Here is a 23809-nt window from a genome sequence, read left to right as displayed (position 1 = left end):
AAACAGTCTATCAACTGAAAAACATAATGAAAAGTCTATCAACTAAAAAAACATAATAAAACAGTCTCAACAAAAAAAACATAATAAAAACAGTCTATCAACTAAAAAATAATAAAAACAGTCTCACCTAAAAAAAAAAAAAACATAATAAAAACAGTCTCAACTAAAAAAAAACATAATTAAAACAGTCTATCACATAATAAAAACACTCTATCAAGTAAAAAAAAAACATAATAAAAACATAATAAAAACACTATCAACTAAAAAAACATAATAAAAACACTCTATCAAGTAAAAAAAAAACAATAAAAACATAGTAAAAACAGTCTATTAACTAAAAAAACAATAAAAAAAACCCCCATAAAAACACTGTATCAAAAAAAAAAAACAAAACAATAAAAAAAAGTCTATCAACTAAATAAAACAAAATAAAAACAGTGTTTAGTAGAATAAATAAAATCCTACTGATTTGCGATAGAATGAGTTAAAATGTTGAATTTGAGTCTGAAAAGAAAACGAAAAAGGAGGAATTACAAAAAATAAAAAACATTTCTTGATAAATTTCAACTGGATGAAAGAACTCATTAAATGAGTCCAGGCTCGTGTTCAACTGTGGGATCATTAGTGTCACAGTTTAAACCTGGAAAGTGTTCAGTCCAGTCCGTTTGGGTTCAGTCCGTCTGGGTTCAGTCCGTCTGGGTTCAGTCCTTTTGGGTTCAGTCCGTCTGGGTTCAGTCCGTCTGGGTTCAGTCCGTCTGGGTTCAGTCCTTTTGGGTTCAGTCCGTCTGGGTTCAGTCTGTCTGGGTCCAGTCCAGTCCGTCTGGGTTCAGTCCTTTTGGGTTCAGTCCGTCTGGGTTCAGTCCGTCTGGGTTCAGTCTGTCTGGGTCCAGTCCAGTCCGTCTGGGTTCAGTCCGTTTGGGTTCAGTCCGTCTGGGTTCAGTCCGTCTGGGTTCAGTCTGTCTGGGTCCAGTCCTTTTGGGTTCAGTCTGTCTGGGTCCAGTCCAGTCTGTCTGGGTCCAGTCCTTTTGGGTTCAGTCCGTCTGGGTTCAGTCCTTTTGGGTTCAGTCTGTCTGGGTCCAGTCCAGTCCGTCTGGGTTCAGTCCTTTTGGGTTCAGTCCGTCTGGGTCCAGTCCAGTCCGTCTGGGTCCAGTCCTTTTGGGTCCAGTCCTTTTGGGTTCAGTCCGTCTGGGTTCAGTCCGTCTGGGTCCAGTCCAGTCCGTTTGGGTCGTTAGTTCTGGTTCTGAAAGTTGTTCCAGTGGTTTGAGTTGAACAGAAGGAAAACTATCTGGATCCTCTGATGTGATCAAATATGAACAAACCTTAATATGAGAAAAATCCAACTGATATTAGACGGAAAATAAAAAAAGGGAGAAATATTGATTTAAACAAGAAGAGTTTAATATGGAAACATTTTTTTCTATTTAGATGAAAAATCAGACGAATGTTGGCGAAATCAGTTTTTTTTCACTTTGTTCTAAATCATTTTTTGCAGTGTGTAAACTCTAGCTGATGTTCAACCCAGTCTAGTCATTGATTATTGATTATTGGTTCGTTGTTAAAACTAATAAGAATAAGATGCATTGAAGCTCAAAGAAGTGAAACTGGCTTAAATGGTTTAACTGGTTTAACCGAAAAAAGCCCCTGAACATGTATTTACTCAAGTATTTTCACTGAAATCAGACTGAAATGGGTTTGAACGCAGCGACAAAAACCAGTGAAATGAGTCTGAGTTCTGTTCGAAGGCGTTGAACGAAGGTCTGGGAATGAAACGGAACCAGAGTTTTATTAGACGGGTCCAGCTGGAGTTCTGTAAAGTTCAGACTTTAATCAGAATCAAATAATGTGTACAATGAAAAAACTAAAGTCCAATGACTAAAGTGAAAAAAAAAAGACTGAAAACAGTTAAAAAGGAAAAGGTTTAAAATAAAAGACGGGTAAAAGGGAAAGGAGACTTTACAGAAGTAGAACAATTAATAAAAAAAACAAACAAAACATTTAATAAAGAACCATTTAATCAGACTAAGGTATAATAATAATAACAACAACGATAATACTACTACTACTACTACTACTACTACTACTACTACTACTACTACTACTACTACTAATAATAATAATAATAATAAAGCGTATATGAGTTAAATGGTCATCATCTGAACTTAAACCTTCTTTAAATCATTTCAGTGTTTAATTGAACCTGAATGTGTGGAAAGTTCATTCAATCTGATGGAAAAGTTCAGTTCAGGCTGAAAACCACATTTAACAACAAAAACATTGGACTGTTTAACGTCTGAACTGGATTTTATACAAATTTATTCAAACTGAGCAATCTACAACTGCAGAACACATATTATTATTATTATTATTATTATTATTATTATTATTATTATTATTATTATTATTATTATACCTTAATCTGATTAAATAGTTCTTTATTATTATTTTTTTGTTATGAAATGGTTTTACTTCTGTAAAGTCTCACTGACTTTATTTCCCTTTTAATCATCTTTTATTTTAAACCTTTTCCCTTTTTTTCAGTCTTTTTTTTCACTTGACTTTTGACGTTTGACTTTAGTTTTTTCATTGTAAATATTATTTTATTCTGATTAGAATCCGTCTGAGGGCAGAGTCAAGGGAAGGTTCACATCTGGTCAAATAAATTAAATGACAGTAATCTACACCAAACATATTTTTGGGTGGGGAATTACTTATATTTTCTGGAAAATGTATATTGAAATGAGAAAAACATGAGTATTTTAGTGAGTGTGAATGTTTGTACAGTGACCCAGTTTAGTACCGTCATTCTGGGTTCATTTTATAAACTCTATAAATAAACTACATTTAATCAAATACACTGATATTTGACTATTATATTATTTACGTCATATTCTAAACACACAGCGTTTAAAATTATAAATGCATATATCTGTGTAAAATACATGTGAATATAACGTTAATATTATTTGTATGTTGTAAATATGGTAAATAAATGTATATGATAATGATAATTAAAATAAAACTGTTTAATTTGATATTTCCTTTTGTTGTCCATCTGTGACGCTGACATTTGTCTAAACTCTTTCTATTTAGGTTTGATCACATTTTTTTCCCTTTTTAACCAATTATCAGGTTGTAAAATAGAGGGTTTAAGGTTTACACTGAATACATTTGAGGATGAAAATGTCAGAGGAACTTCACTGTGGAGAACTTTGGAATTCTGGGAAAAAAATAGAGGTTCATTTGTTGTCCATCTGTGATGTAGTAGTTTTAGATATTTTTCATTTAAAAGATAGTTAAAGTAAATGTTGTCCTTTGAGTCTGTTTCAGATGGAATTTAGACCTTTACAATTCTGTGGAATATTTGTCTGAAACTGGTCTGGTTCAACAGTTATGGATCCAACAAGAGTGGGCGGTCCATCTGGGACCATGCCCTTGGCCCTGCCCCCTGAACTTTACAGAATTCCAACAGGAAAAATCTGATAAAACTGACGTTCAGTTTAATTCAAAGACCTTCAATAAAAGCCTTTGAACTGGATTCAGACTCATTTCACTGGTTTTGGTCCAGTTTTGGTCCAGTATTAGTCCAGTTTTAGTCCAGTATTAGTCCAGTTTTGGTCCAGTTTTAGTCCAGTTTTAGTCCAGTTTTGGTCCAGTTTTAGTCCAGTTTTGGTCCAGTTTTGGTCCAGTTTTGGTCCAGTTTTAGTCCAGTTTTAGTCCAGTTTTGGTCCAGTTTTAGTCCAGTTTTAGTCCAGTTTTGGTCCAGTTTTAGTCCAGTTTTGGTCCAGTTTTAGTCCAGTTTTGGTCCAGTTTTGGTCCAGTTTTGGTCCAGTTTTTGTCCAGTTTTGGTCCAGTTTTAGTCCAGTTTTGGTCCAGTTTTAGTTCAGTTTTGGTCCAGTTTTAGTCCAGTTTTGGTCCAGTTTTAGTCCAGTTTTGGTCCAGTTTTAGTCCAGTTTTGGTCCAGTTTTAGTCCAGTTTTGGTCCAGTTTTGGTCCAGTTTTAGTCCAGTTTTGGTCCAGTTTTAGTCCAGTTTTGGTCCAGTTTTAGTCCAGTTTTAGTCCAGTTTTGGTCCAGTTTTGGTCCAGTTTTAGTCCAGTTTTGGTCCAGTTTTGGTCCAGTTTGGTCCAGTTTTAGTCCAGTTTTGGTCCAGTTTTAGTCCAGTTTTAGTCCAGTTTTGGTCCAGTTTTAGTCCAGTTTTGGTCCAGTTTTAGTCCAGTTTTAGTTCAGTTTTGGTCCAGTTTTAGTCCAGTTTTGGTCCAGTTTTAGTCCAGTTTTAGTCCAGTTTTAGTCCAGTTTTAGTCCAGTTTTGGTCCAGTTTTAGTCCAGTTTTGGTCCAGTTTTAGTCCAGTTTTGGTCCAGTTTTGGTCCAGTTTTAGTCCAGTTTTGGTCCAGTTTTAGTCCAGTTTTAGTCCAGTTTTGGTCCAGTTTTAGTCCAGTTTTGGTCCAGTTTTAGTCCAGTTTTGGTCCAGTTTTAGTCCAGTTTTAGTCCAGTTTTGGTCCAGTTTTAGTCCAGTTTTGGTCCAGTTTTAGTCCAGTTTTAGTCCAGTTTTGGTCCAGTTTTAGTCCAGTTTTGGTCCAGTTTTAGTCCAGTTTTGGTCCAGTTTTAGTCCAGTTTTAGTCCAGTTTTGGTCCAGTTTTAGTCCAGTTTTGGTCCAGTTTTAGTCCAGTTTTCAGTGGATGGTTTTCATCTGTTCAATAACAGGACACTGATTTGTGTCAAATAACTTCAAAGGTTTTTGGTTCAAATTCAGACGAACAGGAGTGGTCATCTGAGCAGGGTTTTTGTGACCAGGGTCATGTGACCAGGGTCATGTGACCAGGGTCATGTGAGCAGGGTTTTTGTGACCAGGGTCACGTGACCAGGGTCATGTGAGCAGGGTTTTTGTGACCAGGGTCATGTGAGCATTTAAAGCTGTAATAACATGAACAGGTTGTTTAACAGTTTAGAGCAGGGGTGTCAAACTCAGATCCTGGAGGGCCGGTATCCTGCATGTTTTAGATGTTTCCCTCCTCCATCACACCTGGAAGCCATTCCATCATTCTCAGGCTTCTGCAGAACATGATGATGAGCTGATCATTAACTGAACCAGGTGTGGAAGGAAAAGGGAAATATGTAAAACATGCAGGATACCGGCCCTCCAGGATCTGAGTTTGACACCTGTGGTTTAGAGGGTGAATGTGGTGTGGTTCTGGTCTGGGGGTCTCAGTGGACCAGTCTTGGTCTCAAGTAGACTCAGCTTGTCTCAGGTGGTCTCAGGTAGTCTCAGATAGTCTTGGGTGGTCTCTGCTAGACTCAGGTGGTCCTGGGTGGTCTCAGCTAGTCTCAGATAGTCCTGGGTGGTCTCAGCTAGTCTCAGGTGGTCCTGGGTGGTCTCAGGTGGTCTCAGGTAGTCTCAGGTAGTCCTGGGTGGTCTTAGGTACTCTCAGTCTCAGCTTGTCTCGGGTGGTCTCAGGTAGTCTCAAGTGGTCCTGCGTGGTCTCAGCTAGTCTCGGGTGGTGTCAGGTAGTCTCAGGTGGTCTCGGGCGGTCCTGGGTGGTCTCAGGTAGTCTCAGGTAGTCTCAGGTGGTCTTGGGTGGTCCTGGGTAGTCTCAGGTAGTTTCAGGTGGTCTCAGGTAGTCTCAGGTAGTCTCAGGTGGTCTCAGGTAGTGTTGGGTGGTCCTGTGTGGTCTTGGGTGATCTCAGGTAGTCTCGGGTGGTCTCAAGTGGTCTCAGGTAGTCTCAGGTGGTCTTGGGTGGTCCTGGGTGGTCTCAGGTCGTCTCAGGTGGTCTTGGGTGGTCCTGCGTGGTGTCAGGTAGTCTCGGGTGGTGTCAGGTAGTCTCAGGTGGTCTCGGGTGGTCCTGGGTGGTGTCAGGTATTGTCAGGTAGTCACAGGTGGTCTTGGGTGGTCCTGGGTGGTCTCAGGTAGTCTTGGGTGGTCTCAGGTACTCTCAGGTGGTCATGGATCATCCTGGGTGGTCTCAGGTGGTCTCAGGTAGTCTCAGATGGTCTTGGGTGGTCCTGGGTGGTGTCAGGTAGTCTCAGGTGGTCTTGGGTGGTCCTGGGTGGTGTCAAGTAGTCTCAGGTAGTCTTGGGTGGTCCTGGGTGGTCTCAGGTAGTCTCAGGTGGTCTGTGGTTCTGTCCAGGTCAGCCGTTGGAACCATCCCTGTTCGTGCTCCATCCTTTGGTTCCTGATGACCGGTCGTCAGTGTCTCCTGACGTGTGCCTCGCCGCCGGGTTCCGTCCGAAGGAGGGTCAGATGGTCCTGAACCTGAAATCTGGACAATCGGAGACTCGAAGCGTGGATGCCGCCGCCCTGTCGACACAGGACCAGGCGTTCTACTACGTAGGATTCGCCAATGCCAGCGACACCATCATGTCCTGTGAGCTGATGAACGCCACCACCAACAGCCGCAAACGTAAGACACGCCCACATGACATCTGCATGACAACCAGTGGGTTTAGGCCAATGACCAGGGCGAGTAGAGCCGACGGGTCCAATCAGAGACGGGCTCAGCCACGCCCAGTTCCCGCCCACCAGTGTTGTCAACCGGTGGGTGGGGACTGGGCGTGACCCGGCAGGGACCAAAACCTCAATACGAACCCAAAACCAAACAGGGACTCGGGCCCACGCCGGGTCAGGGTTAGAACAGGGGGACACAAGGCATGATGGGAACTGTAGTTTAATGAGACTTTTTTGTGTGTTTCAGTGGAGGAATGCATGGACCGCAGACCAGGTGAGTCCACAAGACCACGCCCACCACAGTCAGGTGACCAGTCAGGGAGGTTCTGTCCACAGGCGTAACAGAACCATCAGAACCATTAGAGTCTGGTACCAGGGAGGTTCTGGGTTAACAGAACCACTAGAGCAGGGGTGGGCAGTCCTGGTCCTCGAGGGCCGGTATCCTGCATGTTTTACATGTGTCCCTCTTCCAGCACACCTGAAGGTCATTATCAGGCTTCTGCAGAGCTGATGATAGGCTGGTCATGTGACCTAGGTGTGTTGGAAGAGGGAAACATGTAAAACGTGCAGGAAACCGGCCCTCGAGGACCAGGACTGCCCACCCCTGCACTAGAGTCTGGTACAGAACCACTAGAGTCTGGTACCGGTGAGGTTCTGTAGTGACACATGTTGGTGTTGTGTAGAATGTGTTGTATCTAAAGTGGCTTTGGTTCAGAATCTGGACCGGACCAGCCTCTGAACCGGGTCACAGTGTTGAACTGTTGTGTTCTCGGATCAGAACATGCCATGGTGAACTACTACCTGATGATCATGAACGGGATCCGAGTGGTTTTCACCAAAACTGTGGCCTTCAACACCATCCTGACCATCAGAACCATCCTGATCTAAACCTGGAACGGACCTGGACCTGGACCTGGTTGATCTGGTTCCAGGGTGTCCTGACCCACCTAAATGCTTGTGTTTGTGTGTTGTGTGGTGGTTGAAGTGTGTGAACGTGGTTGGTTCTGTTGTTGACAAGTTTGTGTAAATAAAAGCTTTTGGTTCTGATCCATAAACTCAGACCATAAATATAAGAACCATTTAATCACAAATAAAAACAACACAAATGAAGTTGAACCATGTGACATGTTTTCTGTCTCCTCATTGGTGCAGCTGTCATGCTGACACTGGACTGTTTGTGGTTGTGGGCGGAGCCTGTTCCTGTGCGAAGATGGCATCGCTTTGTTTCCAGTTCATCAGTTGAAACCACATTGAAACAGAAACAGGAAACAGATACAGATCAGAATGAAACAGACGTTGAACAGAACTGCAGCCGTTATTCAGCAACAGCTTTAGCATCAATAACCTGGTAACAATAATATGGTGTCAATAACCCTGGTAATAATAACCTGGTACCAATAAACCTGGACCCAGACCTAGACCTAAACCTTGACCTAGTCCTAAACTTAGACCTGGACCTAGACCAAGACATGGACCCAGACTTAGACCTAAACCTGGACCCACACCTGGACCTGGACGTATACCTGGACCCAGACCTACACCTGGACCCAGACCTAGACCTGGATCCAGGCCTAAACCTGGACCCATACCTAGACCTGGACCCAGACCTAAACCTGGACCTAGATCTAAATCTGGACCCAGACTTAGACCTGGACCTGGACCCAGACCTACACCTGGACCTACACCTGGACCCAGACCTACACCTGGACCCAGACCTGGACCTAGACCTGTGACATCACGTCCTTATGGTTCAACACTGACTCCGCTCTGTGTTTCTTCGTGGTGCGTTTTGGTTCCGTCAGTTTGTTGTGTTTTCAGGTCACAGGTGAGTCTGGGTCAGAACCAGGTCAGCCACTTCCTGTCTGTTAGGCTATATTTAGTCCTGAGGGGTGGGGCTGGGGGCGGGGCTTCACTCTGAAGACATAAAGACAGGAGTCCAGGATCGTTCTGATACACTGCACCTGAACACATCACACAAACTGCACCTGAACACATCACACATACTGCACTTGAACACATCACAGGTATTTCAGAGAGGCCACGCCCTTCTGGGAGGAGGCGGAGCTCGTTTTCTTGGGCTTGACGCTTTAATGGATTTTTTTTGACAGACACTGAAGGGGGCGGAGCCTCAGATGGACACATGACACCAGGTGAGTTTGATTGACCTAACGACAGAAAAGACTGAGCTGATCACAAACAGAGTTAAAGGTGGAGAGGGCACCAGCAGGGTCATCTGGTTCAGGATCTAGACCCCCATGGACCTGGTGAGGCCACCTTTACCATCAGATCACACTTTAAAACACGTGTTAGAGTCACTTTACACAATGAAAACAATGAAGGAAACGATCCAAACAGCAGAACATGAGGGTCAAAGGCCTTAAGACACAAAGGTTAAGAGGTTTTAAACAGGTTTAAGAGGTTTAAGAGGTTTTAAACAGGTGTAAGGTTTTAAATGGGTTTAAGATATTTTAAAGAGGTTTTAAAGAGGTTTAAGAGGTTTTAAACAGGTTTAAGAGTTTTTAAACAGGTTTAAGAGGTTTAAAAGAGGTTTAAGAGGTTTTAAACAGGTTTAAGAAGTTTAAAAGAGGTTTAAGAGGATTTAACAACAACTATTCATTAAGAGTTTTGACAAAACTGTTGTATCTTCAATAGACAAATTTTTATGCATTAGTTTTATTCACGAAATGTGAGGATCAATGGAAAAGAGACGAATGAGGAGGTTAAAGATGCACAAAAAGAAGCAAAATGTGTAGTTGTTGTTGTTGTCATCATCGTTGTTGTTGCCGTTGTCGCTGTTGTCGTTGTTGTTATTGTCATCGTTGTCATTGTTGTGTTGTTATTGTCGTCGTCCTTGTGCATCAGCTTTAGCTCCAGTTGTGTCGTCTGAACCCACTGTAGTAGATTTTGTGTGGGTGTTGGTCTCAGTGTGAATGAAAAAGGATCGAGTCGACTTTATTTCGGCCAAGGAACCGAACTGAAGGTTGAACCTGGTGAGAAACACTTTTTATCAGATATTTAACATCTGAACATTTGGAGTTCAGTTAAAAACAATAAATAAAAATGTTAAAATCTACGACGGCATGTTCGCGCCACATAGGAAAAATAAAAACACGTGTCACTCCGAGAATAAAGTTGAAATATTATGAGAATAAAGTCATAGTTTAGGAAAAAAAACTCAAGTGAACGAAAATAATGTCATATTTTTACAAGATTAAAGTCATAATATTTTGAAAATAAATTTGCAATAGTGTAATAAAAATAAAGTTATTTGCTCCAAATCCGATTGTTTCTTGCAAGAAAACAAACCCAAACGTGTGCGAACTGTCTTCAGAGTTTCACAGTATTTGCATTAAAACTCCAAATGAAAGTAGAACCTCACAAAATGTTCCCAGTTCTGTTTTAATGCGATGAGTGGGTACGACTTTATTCTGTAAATTGTATTTTTCCAGCTGTTTTTAAATTACGTTATTCTCAAAATATTATGGTTTTATTGTCGAAATATGCTGACTTTGTTTTCGTAAAAAGTTACTGTTTTTGTATTTGACTTTATTCTCATTAAATTACGAGTTTTATCTCCATATTTTACGACTTCATTTCATAGTGTTTATATTTTCCAGTGTGACTCTAATTGTAACCATCGTAAAAATCAAACCAGACAAAAAATAAAATAAAAAAATCGACACATGAATAAAATGACATTAATTTAACATAAATAAGATGAAAAACATCAAAATTTAACTCATTTCACAGTAGAATTGCATCTGAGTAAACCGAGCGAATCAACATTTAACGTCAAAGAACTCACGAAAAATATTTTTTAATCTTATAAATGTGGAAAAAAACTACGTTTAAATGTAAAACTTTATTAACATTCAGACATTTTAAAATAAGAAAAAGTAAATGAAAATGAAAACAAAACCTGAGCACAGAGGGAATATTCAGTTCATTTGAATTAAAAACATGAACTTAAATTCAATTCAGTTTCTGAGTTGAGGTGGATTTAATGTATTTAAGATAAAAAAAAAACTAAAATACAAAGAGACGACGGCGGAAAGAAAGAAAACCTTAAATGGTGAAAAAAGAATTAAATGAAGAACGAAAAAAAAGAAAAATCCAATACATTTGATTTAAACTGAACAAATAAATAAACAAATAAATAAATACAGAAAGAAAGAAAGAAAGAAAGAAAGAAAGAAAGAAAGACAAAAACATCCATACAAGGTTTTTCTGAGTTGACTGGTTTTTGTCGAGTCCTGGACCTCAGTGTGTCTGCTCAGGCTGGATACAGGACCCACTTCGGACCCGGAACCAGGCTGAGGGTCCAAAACCGTGAGTCCAGTTCAGACCCAGTCTAAAGTTAAACCTGGTCTAAAGTTAAACCCAGTCTAAAGTTAAACCCAGAAATAATTCAGATAAATCCAAAAAGTCTGGTTTTAAAATAAAAAACATTAAAGATGGAACTGGTTTAAACTTTAATCTGAGATTAAAGACTTTACATTAAACCAGGTTTAAATGTTTTGAAGTTTAACTAAACTGAGGTGAAATCTGTGGCGTTTCAGTGGATGTGAGGTTTTCCTTCATCCTTCAGTTACTGTGTGAATAGAAATGACAAACTGATTTTCTCCAGAGGAACTGGACTCATCATCCACTCAGGTCAGAGTTAAAAAATGTTTAAAAAGAGAAAATCTGAGGTTAATGATCACAAACTGTCACGTCATTCTTTATTAAACACGTAAATGTTTAAACCAAATGAAAACTTAAGAAAGTCAAGTTTCTGTTTTACAGAATTTTATTTATTCTATTTACAGAAAAACTCTTTAAACTTCCAGAACAAAACAAGATGTAGTTCTTAAACAAAAAACAAGTAAACACATAAAAGATCACATCATCAGTGAATGATGTGACATGTCTTCAGTGTTTGTCCTGTTTGTATCAAATCTAATGGTTTTTTAGTGGATGTGAGGTTTTCCTTCATCCTTCAGTCACTGTGTGAATGTAAACACCCAGAAACTGATTTTCTCCAGAGGAACTGGACTCATCATCCACTCAGGTCAGAGTTAAAACCAGTTAAAACATTCAAAGCATTTAAAACCAGTTAAAACTATTTAAACCATTTAAACCAGTATCAGGTACTCCTCCACCTGAAAAAGGATGATGTTCAAGTTAAAATGAGGGTTAAGTTCATTTAACTTTACATTAAATCATGCTTAAAAAGAGAAAAACTGAGGTTAACAATCACTAACTGGTAAATGTCGTTCTTTATTAAACAAGGAAATATTTTAACTGAGTAAAAACTTAAGTAAATCAGAAAATTGTTGCTAATTTACAGAACTGTATTTATTATATTTACAGAAAAACCTTTAAAAACACCCAGAATGAAAAAAAAATAAGTTAAACACAAAAAACATCACATCATCAGTGAAGGATGTGACGTGTCTTCACTTTTGTCATGTTTCGTACCAAATCTAATGGTTTTTTAAAGTCGATGTTAAAAGATTCCTTCATCCTTCAGTCACTGTTTGAATGCAAACAAACTGATTTTCGCCAGAGGAACTGGACTCATCATCCACTCAGGTCAGAGTTAAAACCATTGAAAAAGACAAAAACTGAGGTTATCGATCACAAACTAGTAAAAGTCGTTCTTCATTAAATAAATGAAATGAAATTGTTGCTCATTGATGGAAAAACCTTTAAAAAGTTTTGTCCTGTTTCATGTCAAATCTAATGGTTTTTTAAAGTCAATGTGAGGTTTCCCTTCATCCTTCAGTCACTGTGTGAATGCAAATGAAAAACGGATTTTCTCCAGAGGAACTGGACTCATCGTCCACTCAGGTCAGAGTTAAAAAATATTTAAAAAGAGAAAAACTGACATCAATGGTCACAAAATGTTAAAAATTCGTCTTTATTAAGCATTGAAACATTTAAACAAAATGAAAATTAAGTAAATCAGAAAATTGTTACTCTTTTACAGAATTTTATTTATTGTATTCATAGAAAAAATTGAAAAAATAAAAAAAACAAAAACAAAAACCAGTAAACACATAAAACATCACATCATCAGTGAATGATATGATGTGGCTTCAGTTTTTGTCCTGTTTTGAGTCACTGTGTGAATACTGGATCTGGTTCATATAAAATCCTGTTTGGACCTGGAACCAGAATCGACGTCCAGCACTGTGAGTTTAACTCTAATAAAAAAAAATATGAAATAATTTAAATCTGTTGAAGGAATCATTGTAAACCAGACGCAAGTTCACACTCTAAAATAAAAAAAAGAATATTAAACCCATTATTATATTTACAGAAAAACCTTTAAAAACACCCAGAATGAAAAAAAAGACATTAAACATCACATCATCCATGAATGATGTGATGTGTCTTCAGTTTTTGTCCTGTTTGTGTCAAATCTAATGTTTTTTTAAAGTTGATATGAGGTGTTCCTTCATTCACTGTGTCAATGCAAACAACTACAAACAGATTTTCTCCAGAGGAACTGGACTCATCATCCACTCAGGTCAGATTAAACCCTGAAAAGATTTTAAAAAAACAAAAACTGAGGTGAATGATCACAAACGGTTAAAAACCATTCTTTATTAAACACAGAAACATTTAAACCAAATGAAAACTAAGGAAATCAGAAAATTGTTGCTAATTTACAGAATTTTATTTATTCTATTTATGGGAAAAACCCTAAAAATGTCCAGAACAAAACAAGATGTAGCTCTTAAAAACAGTAAACACATAAAACATCACATCATCAGTGAATGATGTGATGTGGCTTCAGTTGTTGTCCTGTTCCATGTCGAATCTAATGGTTTTTAAAAGTCTGTGAGGTTTTCCTTCATCCTTCAGTCACTGTGTGAATACAAACAAACTGATTTTCTCCAGAGGAACTGGACTCATCATCCACTCAGGTCAGAGTTAAAACTATTTAAACCAGTACCAGGTTCAAAGTCCATCTGTGATTTAATCAGAAATAAAACAGACCTGCGTCATATTTAATCTAAAAGGTTGGTTTGTGTTTGGACTACATAATCACGTTGATATAAACAGGATCAAACTGATCCTAAAACACATTTTACTGATTTAAAAGTTTCAAACCTCGTGAAAACAGGTGATATTTAAGTTAAAATGAGGTTTAAGTTCATTTAACTTTACAGTAAATCAGGTTTGAAAGGAGAAAAACTGAGGTTAACGATCACAAATTGGGAAAAGTTCTTTATTAAACACGGAAATATTTAAACCAAATGAAAACTGAAGAACGTCAGAATTTTTTTTTTTACATAATTGTATTTATTATATTTATGGAAAAACTCTTTAAACTTCCAGAACAAAACACGATGTAGTTCTTAAACAAAAAAAAATGTAAACACATAAAGCGTCACATCATCCGTGAATGATGTGATGTGTCTTCAGTTTTTGTCCTGTTTTGTGTCAAATCTAATGTTTTTTTTTAATTCACTGTGAGGTTTTCCTTCATCCTTCAGTAACTGTGTGAATACAAACAACCAGAAACTGATTTTCTCCAGAGGAACTGGACTCATCATCCACTCAGGTCAGAGTTTAAAAAAAATGTTTAAAAAGAGAAAAACTGAGGTTAATGATCACTAGCTGTTTAAAGTTCTTTATTAGACACTAAAACATTGAAACATAATGAAAACTTAAGTAAATCAGAAAATTGTTGCTAATTTATATATTTGTATTTATTTTATCTACAGAAAAACTTTTAAAAATGTCTAGAAACAAAAAAACATGTAGTTCTTAAAAAAAACTATATACATAAAACACCACATCATCAGTGAATGATGAGACTTGACTTTGGTTTAACTTCATTAAAATGTCACAAAAATGTGACAAAAATCAGCTCAAAGAACTGAAAACCATTGAAAGTGAAAGATTAAAGATATGAGAACAGTTAATGTTGAAGAAAAACCCCAAATATTCATCCTGTTAAAGGAAAATTGGATTCAAAGCAGATCAAATATCAGCCTTCAGTTGTTTTTTTCTGTAAATCAGCTTCAGTATCTGAGGATTAAAAACAGACATTTTCCATTGTCTTCAGACAAATAAAGATTAAACACATTTAATCCTGGATTTCACAGTTGGCCCAATCCTCTACAAACTCATCAGTACCTGCAATAATCAGTGAAAACACCTCTGACATTTCAGAATCCAAATTCAACAGAATGCAGATGTTGAACCTGATCAGGTCCAGTTTTACACTTAAACCTGTTTTTTACAGTTAAACAGCAGCAGGTTTTCCTTCATCCTTCATTCACTGTGTGAATGGAAAAAACTACAAACTGATTTTCTCCAGAGGAACTGGACTCATCATCCACTCAGGTCAGATTAAACCCTGAAAAGATTAAAAAAAAACAAAACTGAAGATAATGATCCCAAACTGCTAGAAATCATTCTTTATTAAGCACGGAAATATTTAAACCAAATGAAAACCAAGGAAATCAGAAAATTGTTAATCTTTACAGAATTTTTAAATTGCATGTCTAGAAAAACTTTTTAAAATATCCAGAACAAAACAAGATGTAGTTGTTAAAAAACAAAACAAAACTGTAAACACATAAAATATTGCATCATCAGTGAATGATGTGACATGGCTTCAGTTTTTGTCCTGTTTCATGTCACTGTGTGAATACTCAGTCTGGTTCATATAAAATCCTGTTTGGACCTGGAACCAGACTCGACATCCAGCACCGTGAGTAAATCAGAAAATTGCTGATAATTTACAGAATTTTATTTATTCTATTTACGGAAAAACCTTTAAAAACTCCCAGAACAAAAAAATTAAGACATAAAAGATCACATTATCAGTGAATGATGTGATGTGTCTTCAGTTTTTGTCCTGTTTCGTGCCAAATCAATTTTTTTTTTAAAGTCGATGTGAGGTTTTCCTTCATCCTTCAGTCATTGTGTGAATACAAACTACCAGAAACTGATTTTCTCCAGAGGAACTGGACTCATCATCCACTCAGGTCAGATTAAAAAAATGTTTAAAAAGAAAAAAAAACTGATGTTAATGATCACAAATGGTTTGAATTAATTCTTTACGAAATACGGAAACATTTAATCCCAATGAAAACTTAAATAAATCAGAAAATGGTTGCTGATTTACATGATTTTATTTATTTTATTGACAGAAAAACCTTTATAAACCATTGAAAGGGAAAGATTAAAGATGTGAGAACAGTTAATGTTGTTGCAGAAAAGCCCCAAATATTCATCCTGTTAAAGGAGAATTGGATTCAAAGCAGATCAAATATCAGCCTTCAGTTGTTTTTTTCTGTAAATCAGCTTCAGTATCTGAGGATTAAAAACAGACATTTTCCATTTTCTTCAGACAAATAAAGATTAAACACATTTAATCCTGGATTTCACAGTTAGTCCAATCCTCTACAAACTCATCATCTGGAATAATCAATAAAAACACCTGCGACATTTCAGAATCCGAATACAAAAGAACGCAGATGTAGAACCTTACACTTAATCCTGGTTTTAACAGTTAAACATCAGCAGGTTTTCCTTCATCCTTCAGTCACTGTGTGAATGGAAACTACGAAAAACTAATTTTCTCCAGAGGAACTGGACTCATCATCCACTCAGGTCAGATTAAAAAAATATTTAAAAAGAGAAAAACTGAGGTTAACAATCACAAGCTGTTAAAAATAGTTTTTTATTAAACACGGAAATATTTAAACCAAATGAAAAGGAAAGAAATCAGAAAATTGTTACTCTTCCAGAATTTTACTCATTGTATTTATCATAAAACTTTTAAAAATGTCTAGAAAAAAACAAGATGTAGCTCTTAAAAAAATAAAAGTAAACACATAAAACATCACATCTTCAGTGAATGATGTGACGTGGCTTCACTTTTCGTCCTGTTTCGTGTCACTGTGTGAATACTGGATTTGGTTCATATAAAATCCTGTTTGGACCTGGAACCAGACTCGACGTCCAGCACCGTGAGTTTAACTTGAAAAAAAAAAAAACATGAAATAATTCAAATCTGTTGAAGGAATCATTGTAAACCAGACACAAGTTCACGTTCTAACATAAAAAACTAATATTAAACCCAGAAATGAACAGAAAACAGGTTTAACATCTGAAAAAGGCACCAAACTACCATGATATGATTCAGTGGATGAGACTTTTTCAGGTCGTTTCAATGAAACTGAGTCTGACGATCAAATCTGTTGATGAAACCTGTTTAGTTTAATGACAGAATACAGATCTATTCCTGTCAATCTGATGAAATAATGTTAAAATCTGTTCAATAACATTCAATTTACTGAACCCACTGATGAGTTTGGATCATCTACCATCAATCAGGACTTCAGGTTTTAATGGTTAAGGATCAATTGAATTCTAAAGTTGAAAATCAACTCAAACCAACTTCAGTCTGTGCAGGATTTCCATTCATTAAAAATGCATAAATCATCACATCATCAGTCAATGATGTGACGTGACGTCGGTTTTTGTCTTGTTTCGTACCATATTTAACAGTTTTTTAGTGGATATGAGGTTTTCCTTCATCCTTCAGTCACTGTGTGAATACAAACAAGCAGAAACTGATTTTCTCCAGAGGAACTGGACTCATCATCCACTCAGGTCAGATTAAAAAAAAATTAAAAGAGAAAAACTGAGGTTAATGATCAAAAACTGTTAGAAGTTCTTTATGAAACAGAAATATTTAAACCAAATGAAAACTTAAGTAAATCAGAAAATTGTTGCTAAGTTACATATTTTTATTCACTTCATTTACACAAAAACTTTTAAAAATGTCTAGAAACAAAACAAGATGTAGTTCTTAAAAAACTACATACATAAAATATAACATCATCAGTGAATGATGTGATGTGACTTTGGTTTAGGTTCGTTAAAACGTTACAAACTCAGACAAAAACCTAAAAACTGATCCACAGTTTTAGTTTGAGATGAAGATTCATCAGAATAAATCCGACAATCATGTAATTAACCCACAAAAAGATGAACATGAACAAAAATCAGCTCAAAGAACTGAAAACCATTGAAAGTGAAAAATTAAAGATGTGAGAACAGTTAATGTTGTTGCAGAAAAGCCCCAAATATTCATTCTGTTAAAGAAGAATTGGATTCAAAGCAGATCAAATATCAGCCTTCAGTTGTTTTTTTCTGTAAATCAGCTTCAGTATGTGAGGATTAAAAACAGACATTTTCCATTTTCTTCAGACAAATAAAGATTAAACACATTTAATCCTGGATTTCACAGTTAGTCCAATCCTCTACAAACTCATCAATATCTGGAATAATCAATACAAACACCTACGACATTTCAGAATCCGAATTCAACAGAATGCAGATGTTGAACCTGATCAGGTCCAGTTTTACACTTAATCCTGGTTTTAACAGTTAAACAGCAGCAGGTTTTCCTTCATCCTTCAGTCACTGTGTGAACGGAAACTACGAAAAACTGATTTTCTCCAGAGGAACTGGACTCATCATCTACTCAGGTCAGATTAAACCCTGAAAATGTTTTAAAAAAGAAAAACTGAGGTTATTGATCATAAACTGCTAAAAATCATTCTTTATTAAGCTGGGAAATATTTAAACCAAATGAAAAGTAAGGAAGTCAGAAAACTGTTTCTAATTTACAGAATTTTATTTATTCTATTCATGGGAAAAACTCTTAAAATGTCCAGAACAAAACAAGATGTAGCTCTTAAAACAAAAAAGTAAACACATACAAAATCACATCATCAGTGAATGATGTGATATATCTTCAGTTTTTGTCCTGTTTTGTGTCAAATCTAATGATTTTTTAGAGTTGGTGTGAGGTTTTCCTTCATCCTTCAGTCACTGTGTGAATGCAAACAACAAACTGATTTTCTCCAGAGGAACTGGACTCATCATCCACTCAGGTCAGAGTTAAAAAATGTTTAAAAAGTGAAAAACTGATGTTAATGATCACAAGCTGTTAAAAATTCTATTTAATTAAACACTGAAACATTAAAACCAAATGAAAACTAAGTTAATCAGAAAATTGTTACTCTTTTACAGTATCTTATTTATTGTATTTGTAGAAAAACTTTTTAAAATGTCCAGAACAAAACAAGATGTAGCACTTTAAAAAAGTAAACATATAAAATATCACATCATCAGTGAATGATGTGATGTGGCTTCAGTTTTTGTCCTGTTTCATGTCACTGTGTGAATACTGGATCAGATAAAATCCTGTTTGGACCTGGAACCAGACTCGACGTCCAGCACCGTGAGTTTAACTCTGACAAAAAAAACATGAAATAATTCAAATCTGTTGAAGGAATCATTGTAAACCAGATGCAAGTTCACGATCTAACATAAAAAACTAATATTAAACCCAGAAATGAACAGAAAACAGGTTTAACGTCTGAAAAAGGCACCAAACTACCATGATATGATTCAATGGATGAGACTTTTTCAGGTCGTTTAAGTAAAACTGAGTCTGACGATCAAATATATCAATGAAACCTGTTTAGTTTAATGACAGAATACAGATCTATTCCTGTCAATCTCATGAAATAATGTTAAAATCTGTTCAATAACATTCAATTTACTGAACCCACTGATGAGTTTGGAGCATCTATCATCAATCAGGACTTCAGGTTTTAATGGTTAAAGATCAGTTGAATTCTGAAGTTGAAAATCAACTCAAACCAACTTCAGTCTGTGCAGGATTTCCATTCTTTCAAAATGCATAAATCATCACATCATCAGCAAATGATGTGACATGACGGCAGTTTTTGTCCTATTTCGGGCCAAATTTAACAGTTTTTTAGTGAATGTGAGGTTTTCCTTCATCCTTCAGTCACTGTGTGAATACAAACAACAACTACAAACTGATTTTCTCCAGAGGAACTGGACTCATCATCCACTCAGGTCAGAGTTAAAACCATTTAAACCAGTACCAGGTACTCCTCCTCCTGAAAACAGATGACGTTCAACTTAAAATGAGGTTTAAGTTCATTTAACTTTACATTAAATCAGGCTTAAAAAGAGAAAACTGAGGTTAATGATCACAAACTGGTAAAAGTCATTCTTCATTAAACAAGAATTATATTTCAACTAAGTAAAAACTTAAGTAAATCATAAAATTGTTGCTCATTGATGGAAAAACTTTTAAAAACTTGTCATTCTTGCTAATTTACAGAATTTCATTTCTTCTATTTACAGAAAAACCTTTTAGAACATCTAGAAACAAAACAATATGTAGCTCTTTAAATTAAACACATAAAACATCACATCATCAGTGAATGACGTGACGTGGCTTAAGTTTTTGTCCTGTTTCATGTCACTGTGTAAATACTGGATCTGGAATTGGTAAAATCCTATTTGGACCCGGAACCAGACTCGATGTCCAGCACCGTAAGTTTAACTCTAACAAAAAAAACCCATGAAATAATTTAAATCTGATGAAGGAATTATCTTAAAACCAGACACAAGTTCCCAATCTAACATAAAAAAAACCTAATATTAAACCCAGAAATGAACAAAAAACAGGTTTAACGTCTGAAAAAGGCACCCAACTACCATGATATGATTCAGTGGATGAGACTTTTTCATGTTGTTTCAATAAAACTGAGTCTGATGATCAAATCTGTTGATGAAACTTGTTTAGTTTAATGACAGAATACAGATCTGTTCCTGTCAATCTGATGAAATAATGTTAAAATCTGTTCAATAACATTCAATTTACTGAACCCACTGGTGAGTTTGGATCATCTACCATCAATCAGGACTTCAGGTTTTAATGGTTAAAGATCAATTGAATTCTAAAGTTGAAAATCAACTCAAACCAACTTCAGTCTGTGCAGGATTTCCATTCAGAGTCTTTGTGCTTTGATTTGTTTCCTTCCTGGTTTAGTTTTTGTCCTGTTTTGTGTCACTGTGTGAAATCTTCCACTGGTTTGAATAAAGTGCTGTTTGGATCTGGATCAAGGCTCCACGTCCAACACTGTGAGTCCAAAACTGTATTCAGAAACTGCATCAAACTCATACCTAAACTCTGAACCATCAGCCGTAAAACCTCAAACCAAAAACTACAGTTAGAACAAACAGAAAAAAGGATCCACATTTTTAGGAAGTGAACCATGAAATCTACTATGTAAAGCAAATAAACTGAGGAAATTGGAAAAATGTTGCACATTTACAGAAAAACCTTTAAAAATATCCAGAAACAAAACAAGGTTTAGTTCTTTAAAAAAAAATAGAAGCACATAAAACATCACATCATCAGTGAATGATGTGACGTGTCTTCAATTTTTGTCCTGTTTTGTGTCAAATCTAATGTTTTTTTAAAGTCGATGTGAGGTTTTCCTTCATCCTTCAGTCACTGTGTGAATACAAACAACCAGAAACTGATTTTCTCCAGAGGAACTGGACTCATCATCCACTCAGGTCAGAGTTAAAAAAATGTTTAAAAAGAGAAAAACTGAGGTTAATGATCACTAACTGTTTAAAGTTCTTTATTAAACGCTTAAACATTTAAACCAAATGAAAACTAAAGTATATCAGAAAATTGTTGCTAATTTACATAATCGTATTTATTTTATCTACAGAAAAACTTTTAAAAACATCTAGGAACAAAAAAAGATGTAGTTCTTAAAAAACGATATATATAAAGTATCACACCATCAGTGAATGACGAAACGTGACTTTGGTTTAGCTTCATTAAAATGTCACAAACTCAGACAAAAACCTAAAAACTGATCCACAGTTTTAGTTTGAGATGAAGATTCATCAGAATAAACACGACAATCATGTAATTAACCCACAAAAAGATGGACATGGACAAAAATCAGCTCAAAGAACTGAAAACCATTGAAAGTGAAAGATTAAAGATGTGAGAACAGTTAATGTTGAAGAAAAAACCCAAATATTCATCCTGTTAAAGGAAAATTGGATTCAACGCAGATCAAATATCAGCCTTCAGTTGTTTTTTCTGTAAATCAGCTTCAGTATGTGAGGATTAAAAACAGACATTTTCCATTTTCTTCAGACAAATAAAGATTAAACACATTTAATCCTGGATTTCACAGTTGGTCCAATCCTCTATAAACTCATCAGTATCTGTAATAATCAATGAAAAACACTTAATCCTGGTTTTAACAGTTAAACAGCAGCAGGTTTTCCTTCATCCTTCAGTCACTGCGTGAATACAAAGTACGACAGACTGATTTTCTCCAGAGGAACTGGACTCATCATCCACTCAGGTCAGATTTAATCCTGAAAAGATTTTTTTGAAAAAGAGAAAAACTGAGGTGAATGATCACAAACTGCTAAAAATCGTTCTTTATTAAACACAGAAATATTTTAACCAAATGAAAACAAAAGAAACTAGAAAATTTTTACTTTTTTACAGGATCTTATTTATTGTATGCAAAGAAAAACTTTTTTAAAAATGTCCAGAACAAAACAAGATGTAGTTCTTAAAAAAAAGTAAACATATAAAACATCACATCATCAGTGGATGATGTGATGTGGCTTCAGTTTTTGTCCTGTTTCGTGTCACTGTGTGAAATCTGGATCTAGTTCATTTAAAATCCTATTTGGACCTGGAACCAGACTCGACGTCCAGCACCGTGAGTTTAACTCTGACAACAAAAATGCATTAAATAATTTAAATCTGTTGAAGGAATCATCGTAAACCAGACGCAAGTTCACAATCTAACATAAACGAATATTAAACCCATTATTATATTTACAGAAAAACCTTTAAAAACACCCCGAACAAAAAAAATTAAGATATAAAAAAATCTAATGGTTTTATAAAGTCGACGTGAGGTTTTCCTTCATCCTTCAGTCACTGTGAATACAAACAACAAACTGATTTTCTCCAGAGGAACTGGACTCATCAGCCACTCAGGTCAGATTAAACCCTGAAAAGATTTAAAAAGAAAAAAACTGAGGTTAACAATCACAAACTGTTAAAAATTGTTCTTTTTTAAGCATGGAAATATTTAAGCCAAATCAAAACTAAAGAAATAAGAAAATTGTTTCTAATTTACAAAATTTTATTTATTCTATTTACAGAAAAAAATGTAAAAATGTCCAGAAAGAAAACGAAATTTAGCTCTTAAATAAAGTAAACACATCACATCATCAGCAAATGATGTGATGTGTCTTGAGTTTTTATTCTGTTTTTTGTCAAATCTAATGGTTATTTAAAGTCGATGTGAGGTTTTCCTTCATCCTTCAGTCACTGTGTGAATGCAAACTACAAATTGATTTTCTCCAGAGGAACTGGACTCATCATCCACTCAGGTCAGAGTTAAAACCATTTAAACCAGTTAAAAAGAGAAAAACTGAGGTTAATGATCACAAACTGTTAAAAGTCGATCTTTATTAAACAAGTTTTAATTTGGTTTAAATATTTTTGCAAGTAAATCATAAAATTGTCGCTCATTGACTGAAAAACCTTTAAAAAGATGTCATTCTTCAAAAAAATCTTTGCACATTTATGTCGTGAACAAACATAAAACATCACATCATCAGTGAATGATGTGACATGGCTTCAGTTTTTGTCCTATTTCGTGTCACTGTGTGAATACTGGATCTGGTTCACTTAAAATCCTGTTTGGACCTGGAACCAGACTCGACGTCCAGCACTGTGAGTTTAACTCTGACAAAAAAAAAACATGAAATAATTCAAATCTGTTGAAGGAATCATTGTAAACCAGATGCAAGTTCACGTTCTAACATAAAAAAACTAATATTAAACCCAGAAATGAACAGAAAACAGGTTTAACGTCTGAAAAGGCACCATACTACCATGATATGATTCAATGCATGAGACTTTTTCAGGTCGCTTCAATAAAACTGAGTCTTACGATAAAATCTGTTGATGAAACCTGTTTAGTTTAATGACAGTATACAGATGTATTCCAGTCAATCTGATGAAATAATGTTTAAATCTGTTCAATCGCATTCAGTTTACTGAACCCACTGATGAGTTTGGATCATCTACCATCAATCAGGACTTCAGGTTTTAATAGTTAAAGATTAATTGAATTCTAAAGTTGAAAATCAACTCAAACCAACTTCAGTCTGTGCAGGATTTCCATTCATTAAAAATGCATAAATCATCACATCATCAGTGAATTATGTGACAGGACATGATGTTTCAGTGCATTTAACTTTACATTCAATCAAGTTTAAAAAGAGAAAAACTCAGGTTAACAATCACAAACTGGTAAAAGTCATTCTTTATTAAACAAGAAAATATTTTAACTAAGTAAAAACTTAAATAAAAAAAAATGTTGCTAATTTACAGAATTTTATTTATTTACAGAAAAAAACCTTTAAAAACACCCAAAATGAAAAAAATAAGATATAACACATC

General features: G+C 35.8%; 1 gene segment (V, D, J or C); it reads left to right on the top strand.

The window, feature by feature from the left end:
* Positions 1-8391: 8391 nt before the first annotated feature.
* Positions 8392-23809, top strand: part of LOC115437881 (T-cell receptor alpha chain C region-like) — a 73861-nt gene continuing 58443 nt past the window's right edge. Inside the window, 1 exon segment of the C gene segment in view lies at positions 8392-8588. Coding sequence covers positions 8579-8588 — 10 coding nt within the window.

This window comes from Sphaeramia orbicularis, chromosome 17 (genome assembly GCF_902148855.1).
Source record: "Sphaeramia orbicularis chromosome 17, fSphaOr1.1, whole genome shotgun sequence".
Classification (NCBI taxonomy): domain Eukaryota; kingdom Metazoa; phylum Chordata; class Actinopteri; order Kurtiformes; family Apogonidae; genus Sphaeramia; species Sphaeramia orbicularis.
This window is presented reverse-complemented; position numbering and strand designations above follow the sequence as displayed.